Here is a 19,483-nt window from a genome sequence, read left to right on the forward strand (position 1 = left end):
AAGCCCGCAGGCCTCTCTGGGTTAACCGTTTAGGAAGCTTCCTGCGGAGGCCGGAGCTGCTTCCCCAGCAGCGCCGGCTTGGTTACTTGCCTCGCAGAAGGAAGGTCCGCCGTCCTTTTTAACCACGCCTCAGACGGACCGCGTGTCGACCAGCAGTTTCCAGACCCTTTCTCCCTCATTTCCGTCGGTCCTGCTGATGAGCCCACTTTCAACCTTTTGTTTGCATTTTCGTTTTTACGTCCGTCCGTGCTCGGGTCTGTGCTGGGGTAGCCGAGGGGAGTCCCGCAGACCCGGTAAGAGCCGCCCCTTAGTTCCCTGTCACCTTGTGGGGCTCATGCTCGCCAGCCCCATTGGCTCTCAGAGCTGGGCGTTTTGTGGGCCTGTCAGGTAGAAGCCTTAAAAGTTGGGGCACCAGATGTGGAGTCCAAACCCTTTGTTCCTCAAGGAGGAGCCAGGACTTGTGAGTTCCCTGCCTCCCAGTTGTGGGTTGCTGCACAGGAGGGTGGGTTTATGGTGAGCTTGTGCCTCAGCCTCCTCAGCCCCTTCCACATGGGGTTTTCCTCTTTCACCCAGCGTGTAGGAATTGCTGGGCTAGCTTTTGGATTTATTTTAAAGGGATTTGTTGCTGTGTAGCTGTATATTGGGTGTGTCCATGGGAGGAGAGGAGTTCAGGAACCTTCTATGTTGCCATCTTGAACTGGAGCCCAATTTTTAGTCTTAACATTAGCGTTTGTCATTAGATTTTATGGTCTCGTCAAAGTCCTTCAGTCTGGGGGACTCCATCCCTCTCCTTAGCTTCTCTCCAAAGAAATAACTCTGTTGTGCTTCTTACTCTTAGAGAAGTCCCTTTGATTATTAAAATTTTCTACCAAAAACCGTTACTGTCTTCTCTCCAAGTATCTAGATTCTGGGCTGTCAGGCTCTGCTGATTGAATTGGTCTTTGTTAGAAAAGAAGCGTGAGAGCGAGGTCCATAGGCCCTGTTGGTGTTGCCAGAGACCGCTGGCATTTTCCCACCTCATTCGAGGCCAGGCTGACCAATGCGTCTGACCGAACACCCCCATCAGCAGAAAAATGTTAAGCCTGGGTCTCCAGTTTCATTTGTGAAGTGTGTACCGGTGGTGCCGTCATTAGCTAAAGCCCCCACAGCACCATATACATTTAGGGCAAAGGTCCCTGAAACAGGGGTGGACATAAGTCTATGTTGCAAATCACGGTGCTACCTTTTCTTTTCCTTGGCCAAGTCCTCCTCCGACCAGCCGCCTTCATAAAGTGACAGGCAAAGAGCTTGTCAGCTCCGCTAGTTCTTCTGTTTGTGTTCTTAGTAGCCTCGCCGTGGGCCGCAAGCACACACTGAGGACAGCGCTTGGTGTCCTCCTGCCTAGTCCTCCTGCCTCGCTGCGCTTGGTGCTTCCAACTTCCCCCGGGGGTCTGTAAATACACGTTCGTTCTGTATGGCCTTCTGGTATTTAGGCTGAGTGAGGATGTCAGTGCCAATCTAAATATTAAATATTAGAAAAGCTTGATTTCAATTTTTCTTTTCAGATTTACAGATATATCAGAAATTCTAACTTTTTCTTCCTTTAGCCCCTGAATTGCCTTGCACATACTCCCCTCTTTTTTTGGTGGACCACTGCTTTATTTATTTATTTTTTAAGGACTCTATTTTTGTTGAGAGAGAAACCATGAGTGAGCACAAGCTGGGTAAGGAGCAGGGATCCCCTGCTAACCTGGGAGCCCCATATGGGGGGGCTCGACCCCTGGACTCCAGGATAATGACCTGAGTCAAAGGCAGACCCTTAACCCTCTGAGCCACCCAGGGACCACTGCTTTAGAAAGAGATTCCAAACCCCAAAGCCGAGGCTGGTGAGGTCCAGTCCATAGGCTGAGCCACTGGGAGGGCTTTGACTCTGAATCCACCCACAGTGGGAATTAAAATAACAGTGGTAATCCCCGTTTGTCCTCTAGAGGTCATCTCATTCTGAAATTCCTACCTCCTTAAGGCAGCCCTTTGTCCAAGTACTTACCTGCGGCAGCAGTGGCTGAAGCCCTGGAAAGGCCAGCTCTTGTCCCCAGAACCTGAAGGGGAGAGAATCTGAATGGGCTCTGGTTCCCCTTGTCCACTGAGTTTAGAATGAGAGAGAATAGGTTTAAATAAATGTTTTACCCCTGCTTCTTCCACCTCAACTCTGATTTTTCTGTGACCTTGTGGTAGCTCTCTGAGCCAGTCCCAAGTAGGTGATCTAGAACTTTATTTTAGGATGTGAGAGTCGAGTCATTATTTGTTGAAGGCCTTTGGGTAACCCGGGCTGAAGTTCAGACAGGATCCCCATTTTACCATCCTAAAAGGTTTTTTATTTGTTGATCCCCAGATACAAACCAGACTTGTTAGGCCTTTACATGTATTGTGTTACAGCCTTTTTAAAGTCTGGTCATAACTCTAAAATATGCTATTCAAGCCACCGTTCTAAGGAAACTAAAATTGGGCTAGTGATTTACCGTTGTCTTTTTTTATTTTTTTTTAAAGATTTATTTATTTATGATAGAGAGAGAGAGGCAGAGACACCGGTAGAGGGAGAAACAGGCTCCGTGCCGGAGCCTGATGCAGGACTCGATCCTGGGACTCCAGGATCATGCCCTGGGCCAAAGGCAGGAGCCAAACGGCTGAGCCACCCAGGGATCCCCTGATTTACCCTTTTAAATTAAAAAAAAAAAAAAAAAAAAACAGGCAATCATACTTTAAAGGTATTTTGACTCTGTGATAAAACACAGTTCAAAATTGTCTGGAAACTGGCCAGCTGTTTTAATGACCTTCAGATGGAATGTTTAGTGTAGGATTCCTTTCACATAATAGCTTTAAATAGAAATCATTTGGATCTTGGCAATTTGATTTTTCAGGTATTTTACACACAGGTGTCACATTGCCCTGGAGTAAAAGACAAACAAACAAACAAAACTTTAGTTCCCATGTATCTAAAGCTTCTCGGTTAAGCTTAATGCTTGCATGTGGTGAATACAGTTGACCCTTAAACATTGTGAGGGTTAGGGGCGCCAACTTCCTGCACAGTCTTAAATCCTTGTATAACCTTTGACTCCCCAAAAACTAAACTCTTAGCCTACAATTGACTGATAGCCTTACTGATAATGTAAACAGTGGATTAACTCATATTTTACATATTTATATGTATTATACTGTATTCTTAAAGTAAGCTAGAGAAAAAATGTTAAGAAAACCGTAAGAGAAAATACATTTACAGTTACTGTACTGTGTTTATTTTTAAAAATCCACACATAAATAGACTTGCACAATTCAAACCCATGTTTTCAAATGTCAGCTGTATTTTTTAGATTTTTTTTGGTTAAAGATTAATTAAAAATACCTTTCAGATTTTTTTAATACTTCTGAAAAAATGCTGGTTTTCTTTACTGTGAGAGATCCCACCTGAATCTTTATTTGATGATTAGGGATCGTGTAATGACCAAAAGTCATTACAAATAGGAATTCTCAGGGCAACTGGGTGGCTCAGTTGGATGTCTGCCTTCAGCTCAGGTCATGATCTCAGGGTCCCGGGATAGAGCCCCACATTGGGCTCCCTGCTTAGGGGTGGAGTCTGCTTCTCTCTCTCCCTTTCCCTCCACCGTGCGTGCGCGCTCTCTCTCTCAGGTAAATAAAATCTTAAATAGGAATTCTCTTTGTGCAGTGTCATAGATCTAAAAGTATAGAAAATCAGAATCTGCCCCTTTTTGGTGCTTGAATTCTTAATTTGATTTTACTTTGGTTCTTTCTCCTCAATGTAAAGTCAAGTTGAGGGCAGTCCAGGTGGCTCAGCGGTTTAGCGCCGCCTTCACCCCAGGATGTGACCCTGGAGACCTGGGATCGAGTCCCACGTCGGGCTCCCTGCATGGAGCCTGCTTCTCCCTCTGCCTGTGTCTCTGCCTCTCTCTCTCTCTCTCTCTCTCTCTCTCTGTGTGTGTGTGTGTATCATGAATAAATAAAATATTAAAAAAAAGTCAAGTTGACTTAGAGCCCTGGTTGGTAAGGTTCTGGATCATCAAAGGGTAAACTTCTAGTGGATTTCAAAAAGAACAGGACTATAGTGAGCCCTTTTCCTTTGGCATAGTAAAGGATTCAGTGCCAGAATAATTCTCTCTCCAAAAGGACATAATTTTTCCTTGAGGGGAAAACAAGGGGGTGATTTTCATAGACCTAAATGGTAAAGAACAAGTCACTTTGTAGAGCCACTTTTGCCAAGCACTGTTCTAAATGTCCTGACCCAGGATCTCTTCATCTTCGGGGCAGCCTGATGAGGCATGTCACATGCCATTATTGTCTCTACTTTGTGGGTTAGAAAACTGTAGGGAAGTTAAGTAGCTTTTGTTTGACGTGAGGTCAAACCTGTAGCTGCTCAGTTTAAAAGTCTAGTTACTCAACCTCTGATACCAACCACCTGTGAAGCGTGTTTACCCCCGTTGCATAGGCGAGGCCATCACCCGCAAGAAAAGCACAGACTGGAAGGCAGAAGTCCTAGGTTCCAGCTTCAGCCTGTACACTAACTGCCAGGTGGCCTTGGGCAGGCCATCACCCGCAAGAAAAGCACAGACTGGAAGGCAGAAGTCCTAGGTTCCAGCTTCAGCCTGTACACTAACTGCCAGGTGGCCTTGGGCAGGGCACTGGGTGGCTGCGGACACTCATGCCTCCTGCCTGTCGGGGGAGAGCATTCGACCCAAATCACAGTTTCCTTCCGCATTCCTCACAGCCCTGCTCCCCCCCCCACCCCCAGCAGCCTCACTAAGTAGAGCAGTATCCCTTTTACCTCTTTCATACATTGGGGTTCCATGTAGGATGTTTGGGGGCAAGGGGTTTAATAAACAATAAGAATAACAAATCAAATAACAGCCTGGGTCCCCTGTAGGCCTGAGATTTTCTGACACAGGAGATCTTATTTTGAAGGAAGGAAAATGCTTCTGTGTCTGTTGATCAGATATGTGACCTCCCCACCGAGGGAAGTCGCTCAGGCATCAGAGCACAGTTCGTGTCAGGAAAGGCAGCTGAATAGTTCGTATCACAAGTGTTGGGGGGGAAGTGAGCAGCCTCACTGCAAACCTGCTGTTGCTCTTGCGGGTTCTGATCACAGATCGTGATCGTGGCTCGTGGAGGTTGTGGCTCTCCACGCCACCAGACAGCCCTTGGTTCTGATGCCGGCTACCTGGAGACAGCATCAGGCCCCACAGGTTAAGGACTCAGTCCTGCAAGACAGTCCCCACATCAGATGCCATTCCCAAATCCAGGCCATCGCCTGTGCTTCTGATTCACCTAAATCAGAGATTCCCACGACCTCCTCCTTAGGTTCAGTTAACTTGCGAGAGTGGCTCCCAGAACTCGGGGAAACATTTTACTTGCCAGGTAACCAGGATGTAACTCAGGAACAGGCAGATGGAAATGATACAGAAGGGCACGGTATGGGGAACGGCATGGAGCTTCTGTGCCCTCAGAGCACACCTCTCCCCTCAAATCTCCATGTGCTCACCAAGCAGAAACGCCCCAACCCCTATCCTTTTGGGTTTTGTGGAGGCTTTGTTACGTAGGCGGAACTGATTAAATCCTCAGACACTGGCGACTAAACTCAATCTCTGGTCCCTCTCCCCTCCACGGAGGTGGAGAGGGTGGGGGGTGGCGTTGCTAACAAAAGATCCAGTTCATCTAAGTCACATGGTTGGCTCCTCTGGCAACCAGCCCCATCCTTAGGGGTGGTCCCAAAGCCATCTCCTTAACAGAACCAGAGACACCTTATGCTCTCATGCTCTCGATCACTTAGGAAATTCCAAGGGTTTTAGGAGCTCTGTGCTCTAGAAATGGGCACAAAGACCAAATACATATTTCTCTTTTCATTTTTTTAAAGTTTATTTAATCTCTACACCTAGTGTGGGGCTTAAACACATGACTCCCAAGATCAAGAGCCATATGCTCCACTGACTGACCCAGCCAGGTGTCCCCAAATATATTTCTTCTAAATCACAGTATCAGGGCACCTGGGTGGCTCAGTTGGTTAAGCATCTGCCTTTGGCTCAGGTCATGGTCCCGGCGTCCTGGGAAGGAGCTGGGTGTCAGGTTTCCTGCTCACTGGGGAGCCTGCTTCTCCCTCCCCCCTGCTGGTGCTCGTTCTCAAATAGATAAAATCCTTTTAGAAAAGGGGAGGGGCGCTTGGGTGGCTCAGTCAGCTAAGTGTCTGAGTCTTGATTTCCGCTCAGGTCATGATCTATGCTCAGCACAGTCTGCTTGTCCCTCTCCCTCTGCTTTCTTATCTAAAACAAAATCTTTAGGGGATCCCTGGGTGGCTCAGTGGTTTGGCGCCTGCCATCAGCATAGGGCATGATCCTGGAGTCCTGGGATCGAGTCCCACAGTGGGCTCCATGCATGGAGCCTGCTTCTCCCCCTGCCTGTGTCTCTGCCTCTCTCCCTCCCTCCCTCTCTCTCTCTCTCTCTGTGTCTCTCATGAATGAATTAAAACATCTTTAAAAAAATAAAACAAAATCTTTAAAAAAAATAATAATTGCAACATCACGTCTCTTTTTCCACAGAAAAGCCGGTCCTTCAGAGCAGGCACTCTTTAGATGGCTCCAAACTTGCGGAGAAGGTTGAAACCGCGCAGCCGCTGTGGATAACGTTAGCGCTGCAGAAGCAGAAGGGGTTTCGGGAGCAGCAAGCAACTCGAGAGGAGAGGAAGCAAGCCAGGGAGGCCAAACAGGCAGAAAAGCTCTCCAAAGAGAATGTGAGTAGCCTGGTCTTCAGCTTGAACTCTGCCTTCCCCGAGTTTGGCTCTTTTAGGTCACGAGGATTTAAAAATAAATAAATGAAGCTAGCTGGGAGTCGGGAAGAAATACTTAGCGCAGAGCAATAGATTGACCACCGTTAAGCCCGGGAAGTGTTCTCAGTGATTTTGCCTGGTCTCCACGTGCTCTTCGGTCAACCTGACTTGGTAGACTGCACGACCCCTAGCAGCCGTCCCCCTCTGCCGTGGTTACGGGAGGAGTTGGGGAAATCCAGAGTCTTGCTCTGTGGCCCTGGCTTTCTGTGGCCCAGTCTGTTCAGTGGGCCTCTCCTCGGGAAGCAGTTTCTCCTCTTTGAGACCTTCGTACTGAAGTGCTCCGTGCTTCCAGGTGGAGTCCAGCCGCCCCTGAGGAGCAGGGCTTGGGGGCTGGCAGGCAGAGGCCCCAAGGCCTTGCAGAGCCAGCCTTCCCATGACCTTCAGTGGAAAGCACACTTGTCCTGCCTCTCTGCCCACCAGGTCAGTGTCAGCCTGCAGCCCGGGAGCAGCGGTGTTAGCAGAGCCGGGGCCCTGCACAAGCCCACCACCCAACTGGAAGAGAAGAAGCCGGAGACTGCTGCGTCCAGGCTTGAGCGCAGAGAACAGCTGAAAAAGGCCAACACTCTTCCTACGTCCGTAACAGGTAGGGAATGGACCCTGCATCACCATGGTTACAGGCTTGTCTTTTCATAGCTGCTCTACATCCTGAGCGTGAGCACAAGCACAGCCTGTGAGGCCCTTGCCTCTCAGCCCTGCAAGTCCACTTGTCCATCTGACAGAGATCACCAGGAACTCCCCACCATCATGGTGTGAGGGTATGTGGTTAAGTCACCCTGCAGCGAGCGGGGAGACCTCAGATTTGGAGCATTTGAGTTTTCATGGGGTAGATCCTCCCACCGTGGCCAGTTTCAAGCTACCAGTGTGGTATCAACTGGTCCCCTAAATTCCTGAGTGTCGAATAAGCCCTCTCCACGCCCTACTGCCTCTAGTCCCAGCAAAATGAGGTTTATTAACTTGCTCCTGCAAGGGAGCCAATACACCATAGGAATCACCTAAAGAAAGGAAAAGGCAAGATTATAATAGGATTTGGGGGGAAGGGTGAAGTTTAGGTTAAAATTTAAGTGGAATGGGCAGCCCCGGTGACGCAGCGGTTTAGCACCACCTGCAGCCCAGGGCGTGATCCCGGAGACCCAGGACTGAGTCCCACATTGGGCTCCCTGCATGGAGTCTGCTTCTCCCTCTGCCTGTGTCTCTGCCTCTCTCTTTCTCTGTGTCTCTATAAATAAATAAAATAAAAAATCTTAAAAAAATTTTTAAGTGGAATGGGGTCTTCGCAGTTTCCAAGCAAAGCAGGGATTGTATATAAAGGGGTTGATTTCAAACCTGAGCCGAAAAGTGGACTCAGGGTCCCATTTCCTTTGACACTCAGAAGTGAAATGCGTGGAGGCTGCATCTGAAAAGCCCTACTTGGAGCTCTGCACCCAGGTTGGAAATGGAAGCTGCTTCTCTGAATCAGTGACCCACGTGGCTCAGATACTCCAGGCAAAAGTGGGACGGTCTCTACTCACTGATGGGATTTCAAATGACAAGTTTCTGACTAGCATGACTTTAGAGAGCAGGGTTTTTCAGCTGAGTCCTTAATATTAATTAACAGCAGTGTTTCCTATTCATGACACACAAGACATTTTAAAAAAATTCTTTATTGTTAAAGTCATCCAGTAATGTTTCTAGCTGTTTCCTTGATAGACATCACTTGGAGGATGGCCAGAAGTCAGAAAGAGCTTCCTCCCATCTGTTTTCTGTTCTGGGTAACCTGTTCCCTAGAGGTCACCCCCCCCCCCACACACACACACACACACACACACACATGTTTTATGCCTTTGTTACCTGCTGGCTTATAGGATGGAAATAGAAGTTTCACCACTAAAGCCATATATACTGTTTTGGTGAGGAGAAAAAGAAAACTTCTATTTGAAAACCACCTTGGAGCACTGCATAATTTCTCAAGAACCTCCATGGGCAAAATTTCATTTGATCTTACACCGAAGAATTGAGGATTCTAAACATATGTGTGTCACAGAGATCATTCTTTCTAAATAAAATTCCAGTCAGAGATCACACCTTTCTCTGCCAGACTTCTGTGGAAGTACCAGAGTTAATGCAGTGCAGAGCGGCTACAGCTCAGTAAAGCAAACCTTTGTTTTGAAGCATTTGTCTTTTCCATCAGTATTTCTTGAGTTCTGTTTCTGTGCAGGCCATTGCCATGGGCACTAAATAAGACTCAGAGATAAGCCCAGATCCCTCACCTTAGAGGCCCCTAAGGTCTAGTAAAGAAAGTGTTAGAATTGTGAGACAAGCTTGGAAGTGGGGAGAGCTGGCAGGGGGAGCCAAGGGCCTCAAGAGTCGGGGAGGGGGAGCGCCCAGGGCACCCTTGGAGAGGGTAACTTTTGACCTCACCTGTTCAATAAATTCAGACTGCTGGTTTGATCTCCTGGTTGTATAACGAGAATCACAGAACTTACCTTGTATTTCTTATCATGTAGGTATAGCTTCTGTGCAGAAAAAATTAGGCTTCTAGAAACTCTGAAATTAAAAGGAGCTGCACTATACTTCTGCATGCAACAGTTCTGATCACGTCGCTTTCTTTCTGTAATTCTTCTCACTAAAGATGCCCAGTGATTCACTGGGTTTTCCTTACTGAATCTTGTACTTCTAATACATCAGAATGTGGCTGTGACTTACTCTTATCCTTTTCCTTCAAAACGCAATCCAGTGGAGATCTCTGATTCAGCTCCCCCCACGCCGCTGGTGAAAGAAGTCACAAAGAGGTTCTCAACCCCAGATGCTGCCCCCGTGTCAACAGAACCAGCCTGGCTGGCTTTGGCCAAAAGGAAAGCCAAGGCCTGGAGCGACTGTCCACAGATCATTAAGTAGAATGACTTTTATCCACTCCTGTTGCCATTTATTGGCTCTTCTCTTGCCCATGTTATTTATTTTTTATAGGAGGTAAAGAAACCAAGCTAGGGAAAAGCAGCATGTTTTTATAGGCTCTAAAATAATGTTTAGAAACTGAATCAGTGGCGTTCCTTGTAAAGAGTGTATTTCCACAATCCTAGGTCCTGGTGTCTTGAGCTCCTCCTCGTTCTCAAGAGAAAATTCCATCCGAGGGACCACATGAAGCAAAATCTCCAAACTAAGAACTTCTCACAAGAGCCTACCATGCCCCTTCCACAGCCTTTGCACACACACCCACACACACCATTTAGAACATGACTCTTGTCAATCTTTGTAATGGTTTTTTGATTCTCCGATTTTTTTTACCTGGAACATTTACCCTACCGTATGTTTGGTAGTTTCTTTCCTTTTCTACCATAATGGAGAAAGAGAGGGTCATATAAACAAGAATGCCCATGCTCCTGAATGCAGTAAGTGCGAGTCGTAAGTTAAGTCTGGCGGCCAGCTCTGCCCATGTCTGCTTTTCTGAATTCTCCTTGATCCAGAACTGTAACGCGGAAAGTCAGTTCTCACTCCCATGACACTGTTGTCCCACAGGTCCTGTCGTACCAGTTCTCTCCCTTAAGGACGTGTTAAACATTTGGCCCAGTTGGCTCCTAGGGAACATTTTTATTTTAGGATCATGAAGAAAGGAAGCTACAGATTCTCTTTCCATCTCTAAGAATCTAAATGCAGTGGTTAAGATGTCCTGGCTCCATCTCGGTCCTGCCCACCAAACTAGATCCTGTGAGTCTGGGTCAGGAAAGTCTATTTTGGCAAAACTCTTCAGATGAATTTCTGATCCGTTCCAAAGGAGAACCTTGAGATACACTGCTTCCAGTGTCATCTAGCTTTTAAAACCCTGAGGGGGGGGGGTTCATTTCACCCAAAGAAGAAAAGTGGGAGGAAAGTAAAACCAATCCCCCCAAACCAGATATTACAAAGTAAGAGAGGCTATACTCACATTGACTATCTCCGAATACTCCCTTAGGTCTTTAAGGAAAATTAACAGGAAGCCAAGATTTGGAGCCTTTGTAGTAAGGACTTCTGTGGAAAGTTTCTTTCTTTACCGTAATCGAGTGATTTCATATTTATCGAGTTGAATGTTATTCAATAGCATTTATAGTTTTGAGCATTCACCTTGCTACCTTTAAAAAACAGCTCAGAGTCTTAAGTGGCCTTGCTATCCCACACATACCTGTGGTCCAAAGAAGGGGACATGGCAATTTAAAAGCATGAAGCATAGACCACCAGCAAACCTACACGTTGCCAATACTAACTTCTTAGATTCTGACTCCACAGTAGAAGTACATGTCCTTTGCCCAGCGCATGGGGAATTGCATTCCTTTTTCCTCTCCTGCAAAAACACATTTTATCCATCATTATCTTCCTTTATGCTGAGCTCATTTGACAGGCAATGTATTGTTATTCTGTCATTCACCATAAAGAAAGCATTTCTTTCTGGAATGACGGCTCAGCCTCATGGTAGCAGCTGTCAGGTGTGGTCAAGCAGATAGTTGTACTCTTGCAAGTTGGATCTAATATTCTCTTTACTAGACCTTCAGACTGTTAAGAATCAGTGTAACTTTAATCATTTTTATTCCTGTGGGAAGCAGTTACTATTCCACTGCATGTTTTCCATACTGCTGTTCATTTATAAATCAAACACGTAGGCATTTGTTAGTTTTCAGTGATTTCATTACTAACATAACACACTTTTTAATGGGAATCTTTCCACCTAGAGCCCTGGTATTATAGTGCTATGATAATTCTTCTGAGCTTTTCCTTTCATTCTGTCAACTTTGGGTAATACCACAGTAAGGGTGGAGAACAGGGGAAGAAATCAGGTCATTGATGAAGAATCCTAGATGAGTCCACCACTACTGGCTCACATACCACTGAGCACATAACAAAGTAGGAAGAAATACCTCAGTTACAAAGTTTATATTAAAGTCTTCAAAAATAAAAGAGTACACTGAGGAAAGGACAGTCACAGCACTTCCAGCAACTTCTAAAGGGTACATGTTCAATATTTCATGTAAAATGACTCCACAAATTTGCACTAAATACCAATGAAGTGTTATTTTGCTTTAGTTGTGTTGCAGTCTTTTCTGATCAACAAACTATGGGGGAAATTCTGTAAAAAGAAAAGACTTTTTTTTTTAAATGAATGATTGCTATGTTAAATTTTTTTTTTTAACTTAAACATACACTTCTCTTGGCAAAGATAACAAATTAACCTCTGTTCATAAATTTGTATATTAACTAGTTTTTTGTTTACTTTTTTAATTTTTCAAGTGCAATTGTTTCTTACGCATTAATTAAATTATCATTTTAGCCAGTTATCAGCAAATTATAGTATGTATTGTCTCTTCTTGTGACATTTAGTTTAATTGCTTATTTTAAAGCAGAAATATTAGTTACAAGTGTCTTGCGATATTTTTACCAATAATAAAACTAAGTAGAGACAACAATGAAAAATATCTTAGTGTGATTTTAATATTATTTTGAGATTTTTGGTTGTATAAAGTTTTAATGTAAAATGTCCATTATTGAAGGAAAGTGATCTTTCAATAAAAAATACCTGTAAGATCTTCAGCACGTATGGAATTTCCTTTTCAGGTTGAAGCTTTTGCTAATTTCAATAACTATCCACAAGCAAGCTCATACATAACTTTTGTTAAGAAAAATTACAAGGCATTTTATGTGCTACCTTGTATTTTTTACTAGGTGTTTTAGAGAAAAAAATTTAGTGGCAAATAAAATGTTTATCTCAATTCTAAATTGGAATTGAATGGTATGCATCTCAGAGAAAATATTACACAGCCGCCTTGCTCCACATGTGGGCTCTAGAACTGTAGCACTGGCTGGGGCTGGAAGCTTGTGAGAAAGGCAACGTGGGGCCCAGGCCAGACTTATTGCTGACTCACAGGTCTCCCCTAGGGTAAAAGTGAGTGATGGGAGTGAGGCCCTCACGCTGGGTGCCACAAAACTAAGATAAATCCTGTTCTAATGCAGTATCTTTTAAAAAATACAAATGAGTACTTGGGGGCACTTGTCTCAGTTGGCAGAGCATATGACTTGATTCGGGAACTGCTGAGTTCAAGCCCGAGATTACCTAATTGGGCACAGAGAGTAACCTAATAAAATTATTTAAAATTTTGATATTTGTTCACAGTGGAATTTGTACTCAAGACAAGGATCAGTATTACTGATTTTTCTTTTGGCCTCAGGATCTATTATGGCTCAGGAAAGCACCCTTTCAGCCTCTTGGAATGTGCATTTGATTTTAGCAAGAGCTGCAGGTGGTTAATACACATATTAAGGTTTAAGCAGCACTGATATAAGACTTGACAGATGTGTTCTTTTTGGCCAATCTGTACCTCAAGTCCCCTTTCTAGGTGTGGGAGCTCTCCCACCTCATGGGTCTTGCACTCCCCCTCCCACCACCACAGACGAAATGCCTGATACATGCTTTGCTGTACTCTCTCATGGGCATGGATCCTTTTTCACTTAAAACTGGAAGAGGCTCTGAATTGATCTCCCAACTCAACTCTGTGTGGAAGTCTGGCAGTGGGAGGGAACAGGGTCCAACGTTTGTTAGTGATTTGAGCATTTAGAGCTTCAAGAAAAGCAGATGTGTCTTCCCCAGGCCAAAGTCATGGTGATTTCAAGCATTCATTATTCCTGGGCTGTATAGCTCTGGCCCTTGTCACAATTCGCCAAGCTATTCGGTATATTTTTTTTTAGAAAATTCTTTTCTCCTTAAAATAGCCTAAGTTGACTTCTATAGCTTGCAGCTAAGAACTTTGGCATGTTTGATATTTGGGACTTTATTTGAGGCATAAATGAACAAATGAAATTGATACCACAGTTGACTGTAGAGATAAAGGGCAGGTAAGCATTAGGATACATTTTTGTTACTTGTGCTTTAGCATGAGTGTCTGGGGTGTAATATGCCCTAAATAGTAGTTATTAGTACTACTAGTGGCTAAAGCTTTGGGGTGCCTGGGTGGTTCAGTTGGTCAAGCATCTACCTTCGGCTCAGGTCATGATCTCTACTACTACTACCTAAAACTTACTTCCTTAACATACTACCCTAAAATTTAGTGGCTTAAAATGACTGCCATTTTTATTATTTCTTAGGACTCTGTGGGTGAGAAATTAAATGGTACCAGGATAGCCTGAACAGCTGGGGTGGGCTGGAATACTGGGAGCCAAATGTCTGGGTTTCACCTGTCCCTGTTATCTGGCCTCCTCAGTTTTTTTAGTGTAGTGTCAGGGCCACTCCCTTACCACATGGCCTCTCCATCTGGCCGCCAGACTCTATGTCTGGGATCGCATGAAAGCAGACGCTGCCAGGCCTTCCTAAAGCCTGGGGCTCAGAAGCAACATTCATGTCACCTCCACTACATTCTACTGGTTAAGGTAAATCATGGACTAAGCTCAGGTACCAGAGGAGGAGAATGCATAAAGGGCATGACTACCGGGGGGAGATGGTAGTTCACTGGGGGCAACTTCATGCCAGGCAAATGCAGGTTGATGCAAAGTGCTATGGGACTGGAGGAGCAGCTCTAGCCCAAAACCATATATACACATTCTGAGAAATAGGATACTTCCAAGTATATAGACTTTTTTTTCCTTCCTGGTTTCTGTTGTTTCCTACCACCAAGCCAATGAACAAAAGACATACAACCACGAAGTCCAGTAAATTGAGAAATATAGATAAAAAATATTCATCAAGGTTTATAAATCAAAAATTGAAAAAAAGAGGGTAAATCAACTTCAAACTCTACTATAGAAGCGATATATATAGATAGAATTCAATATTGGTGTTTTGTTCATTTAAAAATACTAAATAAGAAACCTAATTTGATAAAAAGATCCTTTGAAAACCCTTTGTTATGAATCTCACTGTAAAGAAGTAAATGATGGGACACCTGGGTGGCTCAGTGGTTAAGCACATCTGCCTTCAGCTCAGGGCATGGTCCTGGAGTCCCAAGATCGAGTCCCACCATCAGGTTCCCTGAATGGAGCCTGCTTCTCCCTCTGCCTGTGTCTCTGTCTCTTTCTGTCTCTCTCATGAATAAATAAATAAAATCTTTAAAAAAATAAAGAAATGGTACATAACATCATAAACTAAGTTTTTAACCCCCAAGTGTATTCTGATATCTTTTTCACAGAAGTCTATTAAAAAAAGAAAAAAACTCAAAGTAGAATATCTGTAGCCTAATTAAAAGAAAGTACAACTAAATAAATTGATGTTTTTGTTCTATAATTCCTCTTAAAAGCATTTGTTAAAAAAAAAAGCATTTGTTGCTCCTACAGAAAGTAAAATATGATCATTCTCCAATAAAGTGTAATAAACAAGTTTCTTAGGCAAAATATAATCTTTCGTATAAAAAAGACTATCCAAATGCTCTATAATGATATTTTCAGACATCTCAGATAACCTAATAAGGACTGAACTTGATTATATTTGATAGCCACCCAATAAATCCAGACAATAAACATAATTATTTCTACATCCAATAATAAGCATTGATTCCCAGACCACAGGAGAAGAGAAAACTTCCCCAGGAAGTTCATACACACTTTGCAATCGTCCACTCTTAGATTCCAAGATCCACAGTTTCCCATCAGTAGATGCTGCTGCCAGCAACATTTCATCACCACCTTCTTGGTAATGGAAAGCAAATGGTGTTGCATACACCTGTGAAGTAGTTTCAAATTTCCACTGGAGGTGACCTTTCATATTACAACAGTAGATAAAGCAATCATGGGAACCAAAAAATATTTCTTGCTCTGATGCTGAGGTACATGGGGATGAAAAGATTGGTTCGCTGGTAGAGAACTGCCAAACCTGAAGGATGACAAAAAAGGCCAAAATAATTTATTAGTTTCAGTTCTCCTGTATAAATATAAGCAGTGTAGGCTACCGAAATGGTAACTACACACACACACTGAGGAACTAATAGTTCTTCTGAAAAGTAGCATTCTCAAAGTAGACCTCTGTCCCAGTGGTAAAGTCTAGGACAAAGTACATGAGTGTTATTACACGAGTCACTGCCATGCATGATATAATAAAGTTAATTTTGAACCCCATTCATGAAAGAGCTACTATTACTATGTTTAATGATGCAAAGTTCAAAGACAGAATTGCACTCAGTTTTCAATGTTTATCTTATTAGAAACTGTTCCTTATTCTCTTCTCCTAATGTAAGGAGAAGGAAGTAAGTGGACTAAAAGGAAGAGTTCATGTGCAATAATTCAAATTAAAGGTTTAAACAAAAAGCTAGGAGTTCTGTCTCTGTCCTGTGGATATATATACTATTTGCTTATTTTAAAGCTACCACAGCGGTGCCTGGGTGGTTCAGTGGTTGAGGATCTGCCTTTGGCTTGGGTTGTGATCCTGGGGTTCTGGGATCGAGTCCCGTATCAGGCTCCCCACGGGGAGCCTGCTTCTCCCTCTGCCCACGTCTCTACCTTTCTCTCTGTGTCTCTTGTGAATAATCTTTAAAAATGAAATAAGTGGCAGTCAGCTGTTGATACAGAGGTGGAGATTATGCTCCCAACAAAAAAGATCTAATATCACCCAGAAACAGCCTCCCTGCCAGTCATGAAGAGGGACCTCCATGCAATGCAATTTGGGTTGTGCAACCTATTTTAGTTTTCATAGAAAAAGCAGGGGTTTCAAAACCTTCAAAGAAGTCATAATAAAATTAGCTAAAAGCTGGTAAAGTTTTTAAAATTAGAGGGGGGCATGGCACAAGTGTAACAATGTTTGGGTAGAATCTTCAATCTACTATACTATCATTCAAAAATTAAGAAACCCATGGCTTGACAATTAAAATCAAACCAATTTTCAACACAATGAGTTGAATGATGATGTTTAAAATTTTACTTTAGTTGTCACCAATTCCTATGATTTGGAGGAAGATATGTAAAATAGAACCAGAAACTTTTCACCTGTTCTCCAGAGTGGGTAAAGCAGAGTAGGTTCCCATCCACGCAGCCAATACAAACATACTGTAGGCAACACCGTGGAGAAGAAAAGAGGGGTTTTCCACAGGAATGTTTCCAAACTCTGTTCCCAGTGGCCTGCCATGGGTAAAAGCAATTGACAGCATTTAAATCATTCTACTAATCAATTACCCTTTCTAAAACTCAAATCTCCCAGAGGCAAAGCTTTAAACATCAGAAAAAGCTGTAATGGTAAACTGATACCATAAATGAAGCTGGTATACACACACAGCTATAAAATTAATTGGTGTTCTTTATGAGAGCAGAGATAAAAACTTACAGTAAAGCCAGGAAATAATTATTACATGAGATCTATCCTTAAACCATTTTAAGTTCTAATATGACTGAGAAATTCCTGCCAATTAAAAAAATTGATAAACGATATACATAGAACTTCTATTTTCTCATTTTTCTAGACTTCATGCTAATCATTTTTAATGAGTTTGGGTTCAGTGAGAGCTGAACTATGTCTAATTAAAAACTACTTCAACTTTTCAGAATTCAAAGCAAAAATAAAACATTTAAAAAACAGGTAATGAAATCAATACATATTTTATGCCTACAGGATTTATAGCCAGTAACAGTCCTCCCAGTGTAGCCACATATAAATGATGTGGAATCAGGCTCAAACAAGGGGAAGAAAAGACAGTTCCTCCACATTGTGACTTCCAAACACACTTCTTTTTCTGCAAATAAGAAAGCAAATTAATTGGATTCTGTTGGTGGTTAACAAATTCACTTGTCCTAGTCCTCATGATATTACATCTATTTAGTTAATGTACCTAATTTATTTTTAGTATAAAAGTAATACAGCCTCCTCGTAGAGATTCAAGTTAGTATAAATAAGACAAGGACCTGGTGCCTGGGTGACTCAGTCGGTTAAGCATCTGACTTCAGCTCAGGTCATGATCTCAGGGTTCTGGGATCCAGCCCTGTGTCAGAGCCTGCTTCTCCCACTCCCTTTACTCCTCCCCCCAATCCCCCCTCCCTTGTGCGCTCTCTCAAATAAAATCTTAAAAAAAAAAAAAAAAAGGACCACCCACAGATAACCACTGTTAATAGTTTAACATTTTCCCTTTTGATCTTTTTGGGACATACACAGTTTAATACAGTTGAGATCATTTGAATATATACTTGATATATATTAATATTATATATTTAGCTCAATTTGGTAAAACTCTTTAGATATTACTTTAAGGCCTCATCTGAACATAAAATAATTTCTCTACCTTATCACTGAAAATTATTTGGAACTAATTTCTTGGTATTATGAACTTAGAAATAGACATCTTGGTGTATAGATTTGTCCATGTTTCTGATAACTTTGCCAGGATAGAATCCTAGAAGAATTTTAGTGAATCAAAGGATATGAAGTTACCTTTGGCCAAACTGTTTTCCTGAGAGGCTTCACTAGTTACAACCTCCCTCTACTCTCAGCAGCATTTACCATACCATTCTGATCTAATACTGTGTGATGAAGAAACAGTTCAAATTTTCATTCCTTTGATTATTAAAGGTATGAAACATTTAAATATATTTACTAGGCATTTCTTCTTTGGGGTCTCTTATGTGTATATCTCTTGTTTATTTTTCTATCTGGGTCTTTATAATTTGTGTTTGTTCTTTATTTCCATTTATTCTTATCAATGATTTTTAACCATCACATTTGCTTCAAATTACTTACCCAACTTATCAGGTCTTACTGATATTTTCCCTTGTGATTAGTTTCTATTGTCAAGATAGTAATTCTAAGTTCTTTATATTTAAAAACTCTGAGTAGAAAATTTATTTGTGAAAATCTGGTAAGGAAGTTAAAAATGTCTTAAGATATTAAGACTGTTAATTAACTCATTCTTCCCAGACCACACTGCTAAACTTAGGGAATAGTTAATACTTGCTCCCTTACTCAAGAGCACCTGACAGTTTCACACTCTTCTGAGCTTATGATAAACTGATGAGGTGAATTCTCACATAAATATCCAAAGCATATGAATGCTGGTCATGAGATCCAATGTAAAGGAGTCCTGTGGTTGGATCCATGGTTGCTGAGCTTTTGACAGCATCCTCAGTACTAAACATCCAGTATTTTTCTCCACTATTACTTTTCAGAACATAAACTAATCCATTATAACAGCCTGTTGGGAAACAAAATATAAAAGATGAGATTTAAATACATCACTGGACAAAAAATTCTTTAGCCTAAATCATGACAATTTATATTCAGTGCTCTTCATGTATATGTCTGTGTTCAGCTCAGATTTAAATTACAGCAATGTAAAGCAGAAACCGAACAGTAATCACTTGTAAAAAATAAAACTTACTTAGTAGGCATACCTTATTTTAAAATACCATATAGTGCTTCACTACTGAGAAAACCATGAAGCACACTTCAATAGAGAGGCTTTGATAGACCCAGAATCAAAGCTCTTCATGGCCATCCTTGGGCAAATCATTCAGCATCACTGAGCCTCAGATTATTTTTCTGCTGCATGTGGATAGATCTACTCCAATGTTGTTATGATAATTAAGATAATATAGATAAATACCCAGTGCATAGGTGTTCAAGAAATGCTAACATTAACAATAGCCAACATGTACTGAGCCTTTGCTGTGTAAAGTGTTCTAAGAATTTTACATCTATTAATTCATATAATAGCACTT

At 42.5% G+C, this 19,483-nt stretch overlaps 2 protein-coding genes across 22 annotated transcripts in view; one reads left to right on the top strand and one right to left on the bottom strand.

The window, feature by feature from the left end:
* LOC140604105 (bifunctional phosphoribosylaminoimidazole carboxylase/phosphoribosylaminoimidazole succinocarboxamide synthetase) overlaps positions 1-19,483 on the top strand; it is a 386,988-nt gene that overhangs the window by 265,664 nt on the left and 101,841 nt on the right. For 14 of the 16 annotated variants that reach the window (XM_072775131.1, XM_072775137.1, XM_072775133.1 and 11 more), the window contains 2 exons: positions 6,579-6,769; positions 7,286-7,448. In XM_072775131.1, coding sequence (XP_072631232.1) covers positions 6,579-6,769; positions 7,286-7,448 — 354 coding nt within the window. Of the gene's footprint in view, positions 1-30; positions 294-6,578; positions 6,770-7,285; positions 7,449-9,578; positions 12,584-19,483 lie in introns of those variants that run through there. The other 2 variants (XM_072775145.1, XM_072775149.1) reach the window with 2 other exon arrangements.
* AASDH (aminoadipate-semialdehyde dehydrogenase) overlaps positions 11,364-19,483 on the bottom strand; it is a 39,243-nt gene continuing 31,123 nt past the window's right edge. For 5 of the 6 annotated variants that reach the window (XM_072775158.1, XM_072775157.1, XM_072775159.1 and 2 more), the window contains 4 exons: positions 18,794-18,957; positions 17,386-17,508; positions 16,769-16,900; positions 11,364-15,662 (listed from right to left, as the gene is read on the bottom strand). In XM_072775158.1, coding sequence (XP_072631259.1) covers positions 15,273-15,662; positions 16,769-16,900; positions 17,386-17,508; positions 18,794-18,957 — 809 coding nt within the window. In that variant the 3' untranslated portion in view covers positions 11,364-15,272. Of the gene's footprint in view, positions 15,663-16,768; positions 16,901-17,385; positions 17,509-18,728; positions 18,958-19,483 lie in introns of those variants that run through there. The other variant, XM_072775160.1, reaches the window with a different exon arrangement.

Source organism: Canis lupus, chromosome 14, assembly GCF_048164855.1.
Source record: "Canis lupus baileyi chromosome 14, mCanLup2.hap1, whole genome shotgun sequence".
Lineage (NCBI taxonomy): Eukaryota > Metazoa > Chordata > Mammalia > Carnivora > Canidae > Canis > Canis lupus.